We start from the raw sequence: 20306 nt of genomic DNA, 5'->3' as shown, positions 1-20306 counted from the left end.
CCAGCCAGCCAGTCAGCCAGCCAGTAAGAAAGTAAGTAATTAAGTCAGACAGAAAGTCAGTCAGTAAGACAGTTAGTAGGTCAGCTGGTACAGTCAGTCAGAGTTAGTGTTAGATCCCATCCTCAGCTGGTACAGTCAGTCAGAGTTAGTGCTAGATCCCATCCTCAGCTGGTACAGTCAGTCAGAGTTAGTGCTAGATCCCATCCTCAGCTGGTACAGTCAGTCAGAGTTAGTGCTAGATCAACTCCTCAGTTGGTACAGTCTGTCAGTAGGTGCTAGACCCCATCCCCAGTTGGTACAGTCAATCAGTAGGTGCTAGATCCCATCCCCAGTTGGTACAGTCAATCAGTAGGTGCTAGACCCCATCCTCAGGTGGTACAGTCAGTCAGTAGGTGCTAGATCCCATCCCCAGTTGGTACAGTCAGTCAGTAGGTGCTAGACCCCATCCTCAGGTGGTACAGTCAGTCAGTAGGTGCTAGATCCCATCCTCAGTTGGTACAGTCAGTCAGTAGGTGCTAGATCCCATCCTCAGGTGGTACAGTCAGTCAGTAGGTGCTAGATCCCATCCTCAGTTGGTACAGTCAGTCAGTAGGTGCTAGATCCCATCCTCAGCTGGTACAGTCAGTCAGTAGGTGCTAGATCCCATCCTCAGTTGGTACAGTCAGTCAGTAGGTGCTAGATCCCATCCTCAGCTGGTACAGTCAGTCAGTAGGTGCTAGATCCCATATCCAGCTGGTACAGTCAGTCAGTAGGTGCTAGAACCTATCCTCAGCTGGTACAGTCAGTCAGAGTTAGTAATCTCAGGTATCAGCTGATACTAATACTATTGATAGCGACTATGGCAGGGACCGGATCCACCAATCCCATCTCCTCATGCTCGTTGACGCACAGCTGGTAGCCACACCCCCTCCGACGTTTCAGAGGCGTGACCTTGGCGTGGGTCTTGGCGCGGGGCGGGAGCAGGAAACCCACGCTGCCTGCGATCAACATGTGCCAGATAGAGTGTATGTAGAAGTAGTTGTCCTCTGTCTCAACGAAGGCATAGAGCGCCACGGCTGAAACGGCGATCATCGTCCCCGGGAACAGAAAGAACACCCAGCGCTTCCAGGTTGGAGGGTAACAGCGCCGCCGTCGCACTGTACGCACCGTCTGGAGGGGCAGGGGGGAGACACAGTTAGATAGCTGGGGGAGAGGGGGGAGACACAGTTAGATAGCTGGGGGAGGGGGAGGAGGGAGACAGACAGTTGGGGGAGGGAGAGGGGGGACACAGACAGTTGGGGGAGGGAGAGGGGGGACACAGACAGTTGGGGGAGGGAGGGGGGAGGCAGTTAGATAGTTGGGGGAGGGAGGGGGGAGACAGACAGTTGGGGGAGGGAGAGGGGAGACACAGTTAGACAGTTGGGGGAGGGAGAGGGGGGAGACAGACAGTTGGGGGAGGGAGAGGGGGGACACAGACAGTTGGGGGAGGGAGGGGGGACACAGTTAGACAGTTGGGGGAGGGAGAGGGGGGACACAGACAGTTGGGGGAGGGAGGGGGGAGACAGTTAGACAGTTGGGGGAGGGAGGGGGGAGACAGTTAGATAGTTGGGGGAGGGAGAGGGGAGACACAGACAGTTGGGGGAGGGAGAGGGGGGACACAGACAGTTGGGGGAGGGAGAGGGGGGACACAGACAGTTGGGGGAGGGAGAGGGGAGACACAGACAGTTGGGGGAGGGAGGGGGGAGACAGTTAGACAGTTGGGGGAGGGAGGGGGGAGACAGTTAGATAGTTGGGGGAGGGAGAGGGGAGACACAGACAGTTGGGGGAGGGAGAGGGGGGACACAGACAGTTGGGGGAGGGAGAGGGGAGACAGTTAGATAGTTGGGGGAGGGAGAGGGGAGACACAGACAGTTGGGGGAGGGAGAGGGGAGACACAGACAGTTGGGGGAGGGAGAGGGGAGACACAGACAGTTGGGGGAGGGAGAGGGGGGACACAGACAGTTGGGGGAGGGAGAGGGGAAACACAGACAGTTGGGGGAGGGAGAGGGGAGACACAGACAGTTGAGGGAGGGAGAGGGGGGGACACAGTTAGACAGTTGGGGGAGGGGGAGGGGAGACACAGACAGTTGGGGGAGGGAGGGGGGGGACACAGACAGTTGGGGGAGGGAGGGGGGAGACAGTTAGATAGTTGGGGAGGGAGAGGGGGGACACAGACAGTTGGGGGAGGGAGAGGGGAGACAGTTAGATAGTTGGGGGAGGGAGAGGGGAGACAGACAGTTGGGGGAGGGAGAGGGGGGACACAGACAGTTGGGGGAGGGAGAGGGGGGGACACAGACAGTTGGGGGAGGGAGAGGGGAGACACAGACAGTTGGGGGAGGGAGAGGGGAAACACAGACAGTTGGGGGAGGGAGAGGGGGGACACAGACAGTTGGGGGAGGGAGAGGGGAGACAGACATTTGGGGGAGGGAGAGGGGGGGACACAGACAGTTGGGGGAGGGAGAGGGGGGGACACAGACAGTTGGGGGAGGGAGAGGGGAGACAGACAGTTGGGGGAGGGAGAGGGGGGACACAGACAGTTGGGGGAGGGAGAGGGGAGACAGACAGTTGGGGGAGGGAGAGGGGGGGACACAGACAGTTGGGGGAGGGAGAGGGGGGGACACAGACAGTTGGGGGAGGGAGAGGGGAGACACAGACAGTTGGAGGAGGGAGAGGGGGGACACAGTTAGACAGTTGGGGGAGGGAGAGGGGAGACACAGACAGTTGGGGGAGGGAGAGGGGAGACAGTTAGATAGTTGGGGGAGGGAGAGGGGAGACACAGACAGTTGGGGGAGGGAGAGGGGGACACAGACAGTTGGGGGAGGGAGAGGGGGGAGACACAGACAGTTGGGGGAGGGAGAGGGGGGAGACACAGACAGTTGGGGGAGGGAGGGGGGAGACAGTTAGATAGTTGGGGGAGGGGGAGGGGGGAGACACAGACAGTTGGGGGAGGGAGAGGGGGGACAGTTAGACAGTTGGGGGAGGGAGGGGGGAGACAGACAGTTGGGGGAGGGAGAGGGGGGACAGACAGTTGGGGGAGGGAGAGGGGGGAGACAGACAGTTGGGGGAGGGAGGGGGGAGACAGTTAGATAGTTGGGGGAGGGGGAGGGGGAGACAGACATTTGGGGGAGGGAGGGGGGAGACAGTTAGATAGTTGGGGGAGGGAGAGGGGGAGACACAGACAGTTGGGGGAGGGAGAGGGGGGACACAGACAGTTGGGGGAGGGAGAGGGGAGACACAGTTAGACACATACAGTTGGGGGAGGGAGAGGGGGGAGACACAGACAGTTGGGGGAGGGAGAGGGGAGACACAGACAGTTGGGGGAGGGAGAGGGGAGACACAGACAGTTGGGGGAGGGAGAGGGGAGACAGACAGTTGGGGGAGGGAGAGGGGAGACACAGACAGTTGGGGGAGGGAGAGGGGGGGACACAGACAGTTGGGGGAGGGAGAGGGGAAACACAGACAGTTGGGGGAGGGAGAGGGGAGACACAGACAGTTGGGGGAGGGAGAGGGGAGACACAGACAGTTGGGGGAGGGAGAGGGGAGACAGACAGTTGGGGGAGGGAGAGGGGAGACACAGACAGTTGGGGGAGGGAGAGGGGAGACACAGACAGTTGGGGGAGGGAGAGGGGGGAGACAGACAGTTGGGGGAGAGGGAGGGGAGACACAGACAGTTGGGGGAGGGAGAGGGGGGACACAGTTAGACAGTTGGGGGAGGGGGAGGGGAGACACAGACAGTTGGGGGAGGGGGGGGGGACACAGACAGTTGGGGGAGGGAGGGGGGAGACAGTTAGATAGTTGGGGAGGGAGAGGGGGGACACAGACAGTTGGGGGAGGGAGAGGGGAGACAGTTAGATAGTTGGGGGAGGGAGAGGGGAGACAGACAGTTGGGGGAGGGAGAGGGGGGACACAGACAGTTGGGGGAGGGAGAGGGGGGGACACAGACAGTTGGGGGAGGGAGAGGGGAGACACAGACAGTTGGGGGAGGGAGAGGGGAGACAGACAGTTGGGGGAGGGAGAGGGGAGACACAGACAGTTGGGGGAGGGAGAGGGGGGGACACAGACAGTTGGGGGAGGGAGAGGGGGGACACAGACAGTTGGGGGAGGGAGAGGGGAGACAGACAGTTGGGGGAGGGAGAGGGGGGGACACAGACAGTTGGGGGAGGGAGAGGGGGGGACACAGACAGTTGGGGGAGGGAGAGGGGGGGACACAGACAGTTGGGGGAGGGAGAGGGGAGACACAGACAGTTGGGGGAGGGAGAGGGGAGACAGACAGTTGGGGGAGGGAGGGGGGAGACAGACAGTTGGGGGAGGGAGAGGGGGGAGACAGACAGTTGGGGGAGGGAGGGGGGAGACAGTTAGACAGTTGGGGGAGGGAGGGGGGAGACAGACAGTTGGGGGAGGGAGAGGGGGGAGACAGACAGTTGGGGGAGGGAGGGGGGAGACAGACAGTTGGGGGAGGGAGAGGGGAGACAGTTAGACAGTTGGGGGAGGGAGAGGGGAGACACAGACAGTTGGGGGAGGGAGGGGGGAGACAGTTAGACAGTTGGGGAGGGAGAGGGGAGACAGTTAGACAGTTGGGGGAGGGAGAGGGGGGACACAGACAGTTGGGGGAGGGAGAGGGGAGACAGTTAGACAGTTGGGGGAGGGAGAGGGGAGACTTTTAGACAGTTGGGGGAGGGAGAGGGGAGACACAGACAGTTGGGGGAGGGAGGGGGGAGACAGTTAGATAGTTGGGGAGGGAGAGGGGGGAGACAGACAGTTGGGGGAGGGAGGGGGGAGACAGACAGTTGGGGGAGGGAGAGGGGAGACAGTTAGACAGTTGGGGGAGGGAGAGGGGAGACACAGACAGTTGGGGGAGGGAGGGGGGAGACAGTTAGATAGTTTGGGAGGGAGATGGGAGACAGTTAGACAGTTGGGGGAGGGAGAGGGGGGACACAGACAGTTGGGGGAGGGAGAGGGGAGACAGTTAGACAGTTGGGGGAGGGAGAGGGGAGACACAGACAGTTGGGGGAGGGAGGGGGGAGACAGTTAGATAGTTGGGGGAGGGAGAGGGGAGACACAGACAGTTGGGGGAGGGAGAGGGGGGAGACAGTTAGACAGTTGGGGGAGGGAGAGGGGGGACACAGACAGTTGGGGGAGGGAGAGGGGAGACACAGACAGTTGGGGGAGGGAGAGGGGAGACACAGACAGTTGGGGGAGGGAGAGGGGAGACACAGACAGTTGGGGGAGGGAGAGGGGAGACACAGACAGTTGGGGGAGGGAGAGGGGAGACAGACAGTTGGGGGAGGGAGAGGGGGGACACAGACAGTTGGGGGAGGGAGAGGGGAGACACAGACAGTTGGGGGAGGGAGAGGGGAGACACAGACAGTTGGGGGAGGGAGAGGGGGGAGACAGTCTCAGTGATCTCAGTCTTAGTCTCAGTGATCTCAGTCTCAGTGATCTCAGTCTCAGTTGTCTTGGTCATGTCTCAGTATCACACTAGTTGCTGCTACTGGGAGAACATTAGGTCCCAGTGACTACAGAATATAATGATCATTTATTATATGCTTATACACTTTCAGAAATGCTTGTTGACCTTGTTATGAACTATTTATGATGACAACGTTTAGTTCACAAATGGATCGAGCATGTTCTCGTTTATAAACGTAACTTCTCAGCACATATAGGATTCATGGACTAAAACATGTATCTCTGCTAACTGTTAGAAGTGGAATGGAAAGTGAGGATGTTCTTGTTGAGATCAGCCAAGTAGAGACCAGAGACCAGAGAGCCTGTCCCTGTCACTGAATACTTTGCTCTTTTCTGTTAACTCTTTTCTCTCTCTGTGTGTTTTTCTACACAGTCCCTCATGAAAAGAGGAAGGTCGGCACTCAATCCTTGCAGTGAAATAAAGGAAAATGTTTTCCATGTTAAACACAGTCCTTTACCTTGGCTCAACCTCCTCATCACCTACACACTGTTCTAACAGATGGGCTCTGCTTTGTCAGTCTGTCCTTGGTGGCTGTCCTCTAACAGACCCTTAACAAACCCAAGTCATCTTGCCTGTTGTCTCCTAGGCTACCAATTCACTATGTGCACAGTATCGAAAAACAGAAGTTCAGAACACTATTGCAGATCTCTGAATGATTAAAATGCAAGACTGATCATGTCTTTGTCAGTGGGAAAACATACAAAATCAGCAGGGGATCAAATTCTTTTTTCCCTCACTGTATATACAGTGGGGAGAACAAGTATTTGATAAACTGCCGATTTTGCAGGTTTTCCTACTTACAAAGCATGTAGAGGTCTGTAATTTTTAGCAGGCAGTGTTGCTGCGCGAGGTGGGATATAGATTTCTTTGTGCGAAATACTTTGAAAACAGCTACTGCAGCATTTTCTGCTATAAATCACAACTCGCAACTCATCCTTAACTTTTTACTTTATTTTTATCCGCAAATGCAAATGTAATGCCCTGCATTTTTATCATAGGTACACTTCAACTGTGAGAGACGGAATCAAAAAAAATCCAGAAAATCACATTGTATGATTTTTAAGTAATGAATTTGCATTTTATTGCATGACATAAGTATTTGATACATCAGAAAAGCAGAACTTAATATTTGGTACAGAAACCTTTGTTTGCAATTACAGAGATCATACGTTTCCTGTAGGTCTTGACCAGGTTTGCACACACTGCAGCAGGTATTTTGGCCCACTCCTCCATACAGACCTTCTCCAGATCTTTCAGGTTTCGGGGCTGTCGCTGGGCAATACGGACTTTCAGCTCCCTCCAAAGATGTTCTATTGGGTTCAGGTCTGGCTAGGCCACTCCAGGACCTTGAGATGCTTCTTACGGAGCCACTCCTTAGTTGCCCTAGCTGTGTGTTTCGGGTCGTTGTCATGCTGGAAGACCCAGCCACGACCCATCTTCAATGCTCTTACTGAGGGAAGGAGGTTGTTGGCCAAGATCTCGCGATACATGGCCCCATCCATCCTCCCCTCAATACGGTGCAATCGTCCTGTCCCCTTTGCAGAAAAGCATCCCCAAAGAATGATGTTTCCACCTCCATGCTTCACGGTTGGGATGGTGTTCTTGGGGTTGTACTCATCCTTCTTCTTCCTCCAAACACGGCGAGTGGAGTTTAGACCAAAAAGCTCTATTTTTGTCTCATCAGACCACATGACCTTCTCCCATTCCTCCTCTGGATCAACCAGACGGTCATTGGCAAACTTCAGACAGGCCTGGACATGCGCTGGCTTGAGCAGGGGGACCTTGCGTGCGCTGCAGGATTTTAATCCATGACGGCGTAGTGTGTTACTAATGGTTTTCTTTGAGACTGTGGTCCCGGGTCATTGACCAGGTCCTGCCGTGTAGTTCTGGGCTGATCCCTCACCTTTCTCATGATCATTGACGCCCCACGAGGTGAGATCTTGCATGGAGCCCCAGACCGAGGGTGATTGACCGTCATCTTGAACTTCTTCCATTTTCTAATAATTGCACCAACAGTTGTTGCCTTCTCACCAAGCTGCTTGCCTATTGTCCTGTAGCCCATCCTAGCCTTGTGCAGGTCTACAATTGTATCCCTGATGTCCTTACACAGCTCTCTGGTCTTGGCCATTGTGGAGAGGTTGGAGTCTGTTTGATTGAGTGTGTGGACAGGTGTCTTTTATACAGGTAACAAGTTCAAACAGGTGCAGTTAAAACAGGTAATGAGTGGAGAACAGGAGGGCTTCTTAAAGAAAAACTAACAGATCTGTGAGAGCCGGAATTCTTACTGGTTGGTATGTGATCAAATACTTATGTAATGCAATAAAATGCAAATTAATTACTTAAAAATCATACAATGTGATTTTCTGGATTTTTGTTTTAGATTCCGTCTCTCACAGTTGAAGTGTACCTATGATAAAAATTACAGACCTCTACATGCTTTGTAAGTAGGAAAACCTGCAAAATCGGCAGTGTATCAAATACTTGTTCTCCCCACTATACATACACATACATACATATATACATACATATATACACATACATATACATATACATTTCCTTAAAAAAAATATATTTCCATTTATTACTTTCTAACCCCACCATCCCTTCCCTAATTGGAGTAAACTAGTGAACAACAATGCTTAGGCCTCTACTTCCAGCTTATACATACTATATACATTTTATGGACACAGTCAATTTTACAATAATTCTATTTTATTTGTTTTTACTCCTGAACTTCCTCTACCCTCAACCTCTCCGATCATTTTCATGATGTCCATCCAGTTTGCTTCTATATGCCATATCTTTCTAACTGTGCTCTTTCACAAAAGCTCTCAACCTATAACCTATATACTTATTATGGACACAGTATGCTTTACATTAGTTATCTTGTTGTTATTAGTTTTTGTCAGTTGTTATTAGTCCCATCCTTCAGCTCCATTCATGTCAGGACTTCCTCCGAAGCTGCCTCCTCTCCTTGTTCGGGCTTCGGCGTTCGTCGTCACCGGCCTTCTAGCCACTGCCGCTCCTCATCTCATCATTCCATTTGTTTTGTCTTGTTTATTACACACACACCTGGTTCATATCCCCTCATCAGTACCTGTATAAGTGTTCCCTCTGCCCCCTTGTCTTTGTGTGTGATTGTTTATTGTGAGGTTAGTGAAGCTCGGTGGAGCTCCTAGTATTTTTTTTTATCGCCGGGATATTTTCCGTGTGCCTTGTTGATCCAGTATTTACTCCCATTAAATCGCATCGATATCATTCCGCCACAGTTTTCCATGTAGATAGGGGTATTGTAAATAGTAATTCTGTGGTGTTATTTCTGATTATTTAAAACCCTTTCTGGTATCTGAACTAAGTCTCCCGAGTGGCGCAGTGGTCTAAGGCACTGCATCGCAGTGCTAGCTGTGCCACTAGAGATCCTGGTTCGAATCCAGGCTCTGGAGACCCATGGGGCGGCGCAGAATTGGCCCAGCGTCGTCCAGGGTAGGGGAGGGAATGGCCGGCAGGGATGTAGCTCAGTTGGTAAAGCATGGCGTTAACTCCAGGTAAATATTGCAATCCTTTAGCCATTCCTGGACCTGTGTCCAAAAACATGCTACATTTTAGTCTCTTAGTCGACTTACAGTTAGTGAGTGCATACATTATTATTTATTTTTTCATACTGGTCCCCCTTGGGAATTGAACCCACAACCCTGGCGTTGCAAACGCCATGCTCTACCAACTGAGCTACATCCCTGCCGGCCATTCCCTCCCCTACCCTGGACGAATTGTGCGCCGCCCCATGGGTCTCCCGGTCGCAGCCGGCTACGACAGAGATTCGAACCAGGAGCTCTAGTGGCACAGCTAGCACTGCGATGCAGTGCCTTAGACCACTGCACCACTCGGGTCGCCACGAGGAGCAACAAGAGACCAAAGATAACCCTGAAGGAGCTGCAAAGCTCCACAGCGGAGATTGGAGTATCTGTCCATAGAACCACTTTAAGCCGTACACTCCACAAAGCTGGGCATTACGGAAGCGTGGCCAGAAAAAAGCCATTGTTTAAAGAAAAAAATAAGCAAACACGTTTGGTGTTCGCCAAAAGGCATGTGGGAGACTCCCCAAACATATGGAAGAAGGTACTCTGGTCAGATGAGACTAAAATTGAGCTTTTTTGAGCTATTTTGCAATCTATATGGGATGGCTGTCAATCCATTGGTCCTTAAATGAAACTGGTATACTTTTTTATTTATCACAGTTTTCTTTAACCAAATATGTTCTTTAATGCAAGGCCGACAGACAAGTTCCTTACTTTTTCCCCCTTCCACTTTCCTCTTCCATTTCTGAGGTAATGCTGCATATTATTTGGTTGTAATTTTGGGTAGAGCAGACATTTCCATATGTTTTTGTTAGCTGCATGTGCGACATAACTCCACCAGTCCTACCGATGATATAATTTACGAAGATTATACCTTTTTTAAACATTTTGTCCCCCAAAAAATGTTTTTTTTATCAATTAGTAGTTTCTGGAGGATTAAATTGAAATTGCAACCAACTTTCTATGGCTTGTTTTAGAAATAGTGATATTTGGTAGATTATTTCCTTTTCAAATAACTGAAAGTGAGAGGTTGTAATCTGAATAAAGAGAAAAAGGCCATTCTTGAACATTGGGTGAGACAATCTTACTAATTTGCTAGAGAACCAGTTTGGATTTAAGTATAACTTTTGTATGTCTGAAGCTTTTAGTGATAGGTCTAATGCTTTAATATTTAATAATTTCTGTCCTCCGAATTCATATTAATTATAAAAATAGGCCCGTTTAATTTTGTCTGGCTTGCCGTTCCAAATAAAATGGAATCTTTTTCTCATATAATTAAAAAAACTGTACGCTAGGCGTAGGCAAGACCATAAGCAAATAGGTAAACTGGGATAATACTAAAGAGTTAATCAGGGTGATTTTTCCACAAATTGACAGGTATTTACCTTTCCATGGTAGCAAGATCTTATCTATTTTTGCTAACTTTCTATTAAAATGTATTGGAGTGAGATCATGTATTTCATTTGGGATATGTATTCCGAGTATATCCACATCACCATCAGACCATTTTATAGGTAAACTACAGTTGAAGTTGGAAGTTTACATACACCTTAGCCAAATACATTTAAACTCCGTTTTTCACAATTCCTGACATTTAATCCTAGTAAAAATTCCCTGTTTTAGGTCAGTTAGGATCACCACTTTATTTTAAGAATGTGAAATGTCAGAATAACAGTAGACAGAATGATTTATTTCAGCTTTTATTTCTTTCATCACATTCCCAGTGGGTCAGAAGTTGACATACACTCAATTAGTATTTGGTAGCATTGCCTTTAAATTGATTAACTTGGGTCAAACATTTCGGGTGGCCTTCCACAAGCTTCCCACAATAAGTTGGGTGGATTTTGGCCCATTCCTCCTGACAGAGCTGGTGTAACTGAGTCAGGTTTGTAGGCCTCCTTGCTCGCACACGTTTTTTCAGTTCTGCCCACACATTTTCTATAGGATTGAGGTCAGGGCTTTGTGATGGCCACTCCAATACCTTGACTTTGTTGTCCTTAAGCCATTTTGCAACAACTTTGGAAGTATGCTTGGGGTCATTGTCCATTTGGAAGACCCATTTGCAACCAAGCTTTAACTTCCTGACTGATGTCTTGAGATGTTGCTTCAATATATCCACAAAAGTTTCCTTCCTCATGATGCCATCTATTTTGTGAAGTGCACCAGTCCCTCCTGCAGCAAAGCACCCCCACAGCATGATTCTTCCACCCCCGTGTTTCACAGTTGGGATGGTGTTCTTCAGCTTGCAAGCCGTCCCCTTTTTCCTCCAAACATAATGATGGTCATTATGGCCAAACAGTTCTATTTTTGTTTCATCAGACCAGAGGACATTTCTCCAAAAAGTAAGATCTTTGTCCCCATGTGCAGTTGCAAACCGTAGTCTGGCTTTTTTATGGCGGTTTTGGAGCAGTGGCTTCTTCCTTGCTGAGCGGCCTTTCAGGTTATGTTGATATAGGACTCGTTTTACTGTGCTTTTGTACCTGTTTCTCCAGCATATTCACAAGGTCCTTTGCTGTTGTTCTGGGATTGATTTGCACTTTTCGCACCAAAGTACGTTCATCTCTAGGAGACAGAACGCGTCTCCTTCCTGAGCGGTATGACGGATGCGTGGTCCCATGGTGTTTATACTTGCATACTATTGTTTGTACAGATGAACGTGGTACCTTCAGGCATTTGGAAATTGCTCCCAAGGATGAACCAGACTTGTGGAGGTCTACAATTTCTTTTCTGAGGTCTTGGCTGATTTCTTATGATTTTCCCATGATGTCAAGCAAAGAGGCACTGAGTTTGAAAGTAAGCCTTGAAATACATCCACAGGTACACCTCTAATTGAGTCAAATGATGTCAATTAGCCTATCAGAAGCTTCTAAAGCTATGAAATCATTTTCTGGAATTTTCCAAGCTGTTTAAAGGCACAGTCAACTTAATGTATGTTAACTTCTGACCCACTGGAATTGTGATACAGTGAATTATAAGTGAAATAATCTGTCTGTAAACATTTGTTGGAAAAATTACTTGTGTCATGCACAAAGTAGATGTCCTAACCGACTTGCCAAAACTATAGTTTGTTAACAAGAAATTTGTGGAGTGGTTGAAAAGCTAGTTTTAATGACACCAACCTAAGTGTATGTAAACTTCTGACTTCAACTGTACATGGTAATGTACATTTTTTATTTTTTAGTGATCCAATACGTAATATAGTACATTTATCATAATTTGGTTGTAATCCAGAGAGGTTAGAAAATGTATTTACATCCTCTATGAGGGCTGTGGAGGGATTCAAGTTGTGGATTTAAAAGAAAACATGAATCATCAGCGTACGATGACACCTTTGTTTTTAAGCCCTGGATTTCTAATCCCTTGATATTATTGTTGGATCTGATTTGAATAGCTAACATCTCGATGGCCATAATAAATAGATATGCCGATAGTGGACAACCTTGTTTCACTCCTCGACAGTTTAAAACTTTCTGAGAAATAGCCATTATTTACTATTTTACACCTAGGGTTACTATACATGATTTTAACCCAATTTATAAGAGATTCTCCAAAATTTGAAATGCTCCAGGCATTTATATATAAACCCCCAGTTGTACATTATCAAATGCCTTTTCGAAGTCTGCTATGAATACCAGGCCTGGTTTACCTGATTTTTCATAGTGTTCTATTGTTTCCAGTACTTGCCTTATATTATCTCCAATGTATATTCCATTTTTAAAAAACCTGTCTGATTAGGATGAATAATGTCCGACAAAACCTTTTTAATTCTATGCACTATACATTTTTGCTAGAATTGTTGCATCATAACACTGAAGTGAAAGGGGCCTCCAACTTTATATTTTCCACTTGTATCCTGTTTCAGTAATAATTAAATCAGACCTTTCACTTAGGTTAGTATTGTTTAGTAACTACAATGTTGTTGATCCCATCCTCAGTTTTCTCATATCACAGCCATTAAACTCTGTAACTCTTTTAAAGTCACCATTGGCCTCACGGTGAAATCCCTGAGCAGATTTCCTTCCTCTCCGGCAACTGAGTTAGCCAATGGGACCGTCTCTCTAAAAGCACAGTGACCTGAAGTCATTTTTCGCATTTCAAGCTGAGAGTTTATTGATTTACTTTTTAAACATGAAGCTTTTCAACTTTTAATGTCCTCCCATCCTAATACAGAATACCCAGAATACATAGCAAAGCCTAAAATGTACTTATTGGTCGACCTGCCACCGTGGCAGGTAGATGGAAAGATTGACCAGCCACTCAGATCTTTACCAGCCAAAATATCTTTTTTGGACATAATTACATCAAGAACCACCCAATAAAAACGAATGACCATGCTTAATGTTTCTAAAACAAATCAATTATTAGTAAGAAGTAATGTGATATATTGCAGAATTTCAGTCTTTTAACCGAAATATCAGATGAGACAAATGTTCAGCTGCCACTTTAAGGGTGGGAGGTTACCGTGGTAACAGGCCACTGGAGTCTTGTCATGTGTCTGACTAGTAGTAGAGCGCTTCGCTATCAGTTGAAGCAGCAAACTAGCTTGTGAACAAAAACAATGTAAATAGCCAAGAAATACGAGGACAAAGTCTCATTTCACTTTAGAGTAAATTAGATCAACTTTTATGCGTGTAGCATCTCCAAAAATGAATCTATTAAAACAAAGCTCCCCAGCCAGGCAGTGTTGCTGCGCGAGGTGGGATATAGATTTCTTTGTGCGAAATACTTTGAAAACAGCTACTGCAGCATTTTCTGCTATAAATCACAACTCGCAACTCATCCTTAACTTTTTACTTTATTTTTATCCGCAAATGCAAATGTAATGCCCTGCATATTGACCACCCGCCTACGTGGCTTGTGAAATAGACATTCTTACCCGCCAATAACTAAATCTACCTGCATTGTGTGGCAACGCAGGCCCTGACCGCGTGTTCCAGAGACAGGCAGGCACACTTTGGGCCGCGCCACTCCAACCATAAATTAGAGTTTTATGTTGTGTGTGTGTGTGTGTGTCAGAACAGTTTAGGGGACAGTTCAGACTGGCCCTAGGTCTGCTTCATGCTGAGAGAGAGAGAGAGAGAGAGAGAGAGAGAGAGAGAGAGAGAGAGAGAGAGAGAGAGAGAGAGAGAGAGAGAGAGAGAGAGAGAGAGAGAGAGGAGAGAGAGAGAGAGAGAGAGAGAGAGAGAGAGAGAGAGAGAGAGAGAGAGAGAGAGAAAGAGAGACAGAGAGAGAGGTCTAGGATGTAAGTGTTAGGGTCATTCTTACCCAGGCTACAGCCATGATGCCCAGGGCAAAGAGAGAGGGTCCCAGGAGGTTCCACAGGCCGTGACGGTCCAACTGGAGAGCCATGGAGAGAGACATGGCCCCGAGCAGGTACAGCACCTTTAGAGGAGAGGAGAGAGAGGGTTAAACACCTACAGACCAGGTACAGCACCTGGAGAGGAGAGAGAGGGTTAAACACCTACAGACCAGGTACAGCACCTGGAGAGGAGAGGAGAGGGTTAAACACCTACAGACCAGGTACAGCACCTGGAGAGGAGAGAGAGGGTTAAACACCTACAGACCAGGTACAGCACCTTTAGAGGAGAGGAGAGAGAGGGTTAAACACCTACAGACCAGGTACAGCACCTGGAGAGGAGAGAGAGGGTTAAACACCTACAGACCAGGTACAGCACCTTTAGAGGAGAGGAGAGAGAGGGTTAAACACCTACAGACCAGGTACAGCACCTGGAGAGGAGAGAGAGGGTTAAACACCTACAGACCAGGTACAGCACCTGGAGAGGAGAGAGAGGGTTAAACACCTACAGACCAGGTACAGCACCTGGAGAGGAGAGAGAGGGTTAAACACCTACAGACCAGGTACAGCACCTGGAGAGGAGAGAGAGGGTTAAACACCTACAGACCAGGTACAGCACCTTTAGAGGAGAGAGAGGGTTAAACACCTACAGACCAGGTACAGCACCTGGAGAGGAGAGGAGAGAGAGGGTTAAACACCTACAGACCAGGTACAGCACCTGGAGAGGAGAGGAGAGGGTTAAACACCTACAGACCAGGTACAGCACCTTTAGAGGAGAGGAGAGAGAGGGTTAAACACCTACAGACCAGGTACAGCACCTGGAGAGGATAGAGAGGGTTAAACACCTACAGACCAGGTACAGCACCTGGAGAGGAGAAAGAGGGTTAAACACCTACAGACAGACAGACAGTCAGAGAGGATAGAGAGGGTTAAACAGAGACAGATTTATAATTGTGATAATTGTGACCCCTGAGGACCACAGTTGGCATGAGGTAAAGGCCAGGGTTGAGAGCTGGCTGCAGCAGTGGGCAGTATACAGCACATCCCAATCACTCACTAACACAAACAAAGCTCTCCTCGCCAGTCTGACATGTGTGATTTGATTAGTGGCTGAGTTCTGTGGCTGAGGTGCTCTCTCTCTCTCAATATTTCTTCATCTCACTCTCTCTCTCTAAGGGCTTTATTGGCATGGGAAATGTATGTTAACATTGCCAAAGCAAGTGAAGTAGATAGTAAAGAAAAGTTAAATAAACAATAAGTATTAACAGTAAGAAGAAGATACAAGATAGACAGGATACAGGGAGGGAGAGGAAGATAGACGGGATACAGGGAGGGAGAGAGGTACAGCGAGAAGAAGAGGGGAGTGTTGAAGAATGCAGAATGTCAACAACCATAGAGTAAAACTGTGACAGATTGCCGACTCCCATATCTTTGTTTCAGCATTTCTACTTCTCTCTAATATGACGGTGGTTCTACCATTATGTATCTATAGAGATGATCTATACTGAACAAAAATATGAACACAACATGTAGAGGCCTCCCGAGTGGCGCAGTGGTCTAAGGCGCCGCATCCCAGTGCTAACTGTGCCACTAGAGATCCTGGTTCGAATCCAGGCTCTGTCGCAGCCGGCCGCGACCGGGAGACCCATGGGGCGGCGCACAATTGGCCCAGCGTCGTCCAGGGTAGGGGAGGGAATGGCCGGCAGGGATGTAGCTCAATTGGTAGAGCATGGCGTTTGCAACGCCAGGGTTGTGGGTTCGATTCCCACAGGGGGCCAGTATGAAATAACACAAATAATGTATGCACTCACTAACTGTAAGTCGCTCTGGATAAATGACTAAAATGTTAAAATGTTAAATGTAAATGTAAAGTGTTTGTTTCATGAGCTGAAACAAAAGATCCTAGAAATGTTCCAAAAAAAAGCTTATTTTTTATTATTTCTGTTTACGTCCCTGTTAGTGAACATTTAACTGGTTGAAATAGATTTAGATGTATGAGTTTTGTCATAATTAAGCAACCAGGTTATGTAATTGATATGTATGTATATGTATTTATATTTGTGGAGCCACCAGCTGTATTATTTGAGTAACTGCATCCCCTGTGTATATATACTGTATATACACACTACCAGTCAAAAGTTTGGACACACCTACTCATTCAAGGGTCTTTCTTTATTTTTACTATTTTCTACATTGTAGAATAATAGTGAAGACATCAAAACTATGAAATAACACATATGGAATCATGTAGTCACCAAAAAAGTGTTAAACAAATCAAAATATATTTTACATTTGAGATTCTTCAAATAGCCACCCTTTGCCTTGATGACAGCTTTGACCACTCTTGGCATTTTCTCAACCAGCTTCATGAGGTAGTCACCTGGAATGCATTTTAATTAACCTTGTTGTTATAAATGTAATAATGTATAAAATGTATATTATAAATATACATTTAACTTTCCAAAAATTATTACAGTTCCGGTCAAAGGGTTGCATGGTGGGTTTGCAGTTGTTCTGAAGTTTACACAGTGTTGCAGAATAAAAATGAAAGAGAACAGAACCTTTGTCGATTAGCGATTAGCTGATGTCAGCGTTGTGAACAGAGTGCCCCATGGTGGCAGTGGGGTTATGCTATGGGCAGGCATAAGCTACGGACAACGAACAAAATTGCATTTTATCGATGGCAATTTGAACGCACAGAGATACCGTGATGAGATCCTGAGGCCCATTGTTGTGACATTCATCCGCCGCCATCACCTGATGTTTCGGCATGATAACGCACGGCCCCATGTCGCAAGGATCTGTACACAATTCCTGGAAGCTGAAAATGTCCCAGTTCTTCCATGCTCACCAGACATGTCACCCATTGAGCATGTTTGGGATGCTCTGGATCAACAGCGTGTTCCAGTTCCAATATCCAGCAACTTCGCACAGCCATTTAAAGAGGAGTGGGACAACATTCGACAGGCCACAATCAACAGCCTGAACAACTCTATGCGAAGGAGATGTGTCACGCTGTATGAGGCAAATAGTGGTCACACCAGATAATGACTTGTTTTCTGATCCACACCCCTACCTTTTTTTAAGGTATCTGTGACCAACAGATGCATATCTGTATTCCCAGACGTGAAATCCATAGATTAGGGCCTAATGAATTTATTTAAATTGACTGATTTTCTTATATGAACTGTAACTCAGTAAATTCTTTGAAATTGTTGTGTTCATATTTTTGTTTAGTGTATATACAGTGCATTCGGAAAGTATTCAGACCCCTTGACTTTTTAAACATTTTGTTACATTATCACCTTATTCTAGAATGGATTAAATTGTTTTTTCCCCCTCATCAATCTACACAAATTACCCATAGCGAGAAAGAAAAAACAGGATTGTATAAATTTTAGCAAATGAATAAAAAATAAAAAACTGAAATATCACATTTACATAAGTATTCAGACCCTTTACTCAGTACTTTGTTGAAGCACCTTTGGCAGAAATTACAGCCTCGAGTCTTCTTGGGTATGACGCTACAAGCTTGGCACACCTGTATTTGGGGAGTTTCTCCTATTCTTCTCTGCAGATCCACTCAAGCTCTGTCAGGTTGGATGGGGAGCGTCACTGCACAGCTATTTTCAGGTCTCTCCAGAGATGTTCGATCGGGTTAAAATCCGGGCTCTGGCTGGGCCTTCTCCCCCGATTTCTCAGTTTGGCCGGGCGGCCAGCTCTAGGAAGATTCTTGGTGCTTCCAAAGTTCTTCCATTTAAGAATGATGGAGGCCACTGTGTTCTTGGGGACCTTCAATGCTGCAGAAATATTTTGGTACCATTCCCCAGATCTGTGCCTCGACACGATCCTGTCTCAGAGCTCTACGGACAATTTTTGACCTCTAGGCTTGGTTTTTGCTCTGACATGCACTGTCAACTGTGGGACCTTATTTAGACTGGTGTGTACGTTTCCAAATCATGTCCAATCAATTGAATTTACCACAGGTGGACTCCAATCAAGCTGTAGAAACATCTCAAGTATGATCACTGGAAACAGGATGCACCTGAGCTCAATTTCGAGTCTCATAGCAAAGGGTCTGAATACTTATGTAAATAAGGTATTTATTTTTATTTTTTTTATACGTTTGCAAAAATGTCTAAAAACCTGTTTTTGCTTTGTCATTATGGGGTATTGTGTGTAGATTGATGAGGGGGAAAAAAATATTTAATCAATTTTAGAATAAGGCTGTAACGTAACAAAATGTGGAAAAGGTCAAGGGGTCTGAATACTTTCCGAATGCACTGTGGATAAAACAGGAGGCTGCTGAGGGGAGAACGCCTCTTAATAACAGATGGATAGAGCACTAACCTGTTTAATGATAGACTTGAGCCGGGCCATAGAGATGACGGTGACCCAGACAGACATGAGGGAACCCAGAAAGTCACAGAACTGGAGAACATCGTATTCCATGATACAGAACACCACGATACCCGGCTGGTCACACGCATGGTAGAACTGAAATGATACACAATATATAACATTAAATACTGTCGCATGGTAGAACTGGAATAGAACACAATATATAACATTAAATACTGTAGCATGGTAGAACTGGAATAGAACTCAATTAAGAACAGGACAATATGGTAGAACTGGAATAAATTAAAAACATTAATAAAAAATAAGGTTGATAATGTGCAGTATTTCAGTTTTGAAACACGGAGTGTGTATTATTCCACTTAACAGGGGCATGGGGAAAAAAGGGGCCTGGGGAAAAAAGGGGCGTGAGGAAAAAAATGTGTGTCAACTATGCACTGAAATAGCGAATGGAGGACGCTTTACCCGTGGTTCATTTTAATGCCTGCCAGGTTGACTATACTCCTGTAGTAAAGCAAATCAATACGCTTAATATTAGGAAAGTTGATAAATAGTAGTCCCAGCCTATAGAAGGCTGATGGGATCCTCCTCTTTTTAATAGAGTCCGTCAAAACTCGGATTTCTCACTTAATTGCGTAGCCAATAAACCTACCATTAAAATTATAGACTGATCATGTCTTTGTCAGTGGGCAAACGTACACAATCAGCAGGGGATCAAATACTTTTTTCCCTCTCTGTATGAGCTAGGCTACATGAGGTGGGGGACTATAATAAAAACAAGGCGTTGTTTCTTATGCTGGGCATCATTCACAAGTGACAGGCTGATATTGTCACCCATCAGACTATTGATGATTTAATCTTGTCTTTACATATACTAAATAATATATGTGTGAAATTTGTTTTGATTTAGAATGGACCATTATCATGCACCTGTCTCGAAACAGGGGCAGTGGGAAAAAATACATGTAATCTATGCACTTAAATAGCGAATGGAGGACGCTTTTCCCGTGGTTCATTTTCATGCCAGCCAGGTAGGCTGTACTCCTGTTGTAAAGAGAAGCAATGTGCTTAACATTAGGAAAGTTGAGGAATATAGTAGGCCCAGCCTATAGAAAGCTGATGGGATCCTCCTCTTTTTAATAGAGGCCATCACCCTGTTTTCTCATGCAATTGCATAGCCTATAGAAATGTTGCGCAACATGAGCTCATGGGCTCTTGTGAGGTGTTTGATTAGATTTTCGATGACATTTGCATTGATGTCAGAGTGATTAGAGGGACAATAGAGTGCTGAGTACCAGGCAGTTAGCTAGTTTGGTAGGATACTAATGACCATCAGCAGCATCAGAGCTTGGAGAAGCCTAGTTACCGTGACTAAACGGTCACGTGGAATTTGACTGCCTTCGTGACTCGTGACCGCCGGTGTGGCGGTAATACGGTCACAGTAACAGCCCTATGCGCAGCCAGGACATTTCAATCACTTGTCTCTCTTTTGGACTGATGCCAGCCAGGACATTTCAATTGTAACTTACCTCAATTAGAAACAATAATGTCTTTGATCATCTTTGCTTTCAGGCCATTTTTGCTCTGA

General features: G+C 46.9%; 1 protein-coding gene across 1 annotated transcript in view; it reads right to left on the bottom strand.

Moving 5' to 3' along the window:
• Positions 1–807: 807 nt before the first annotated feature.
• The window catches only part of tmem8b (transmembrane protein 8B), a gene marked incomplete at both ends in the record, with an annotated part of 101356 nt that continues 81857 nt past the window's right edge, over positions 808–20306 (bottom strand). Inside the window, 3 exons of the mRNA XM_084180430.1 lie at positions 808–1149; positions 14329–14445; positions 18710–18856. Coding sequence (XP_084036556.1) covers positions 808–1149; positions 14329–14445; positions 18710–18856 — 606 coding nt within the window. The remainder of the gene's footprint in view (positions 1150–14328; positions 14446–18709; positions 18857–20306) is intronic.

Source organism: Coregonus lavaretus, assembly GCF_964263955.1.
Source record: "Coregonus lavaretus genome assembly, chromosome: 17".
NCBI classification, from domain to species: Eukaryota; Metazoa; Chordata; class Actinopteri; order Salmoniformes; family Salmonidae; genus Coregonus; species Coregonus lavaretus.
This window is presented reverse-complemented; position numbering and strand designations above follow the sequence as displayed.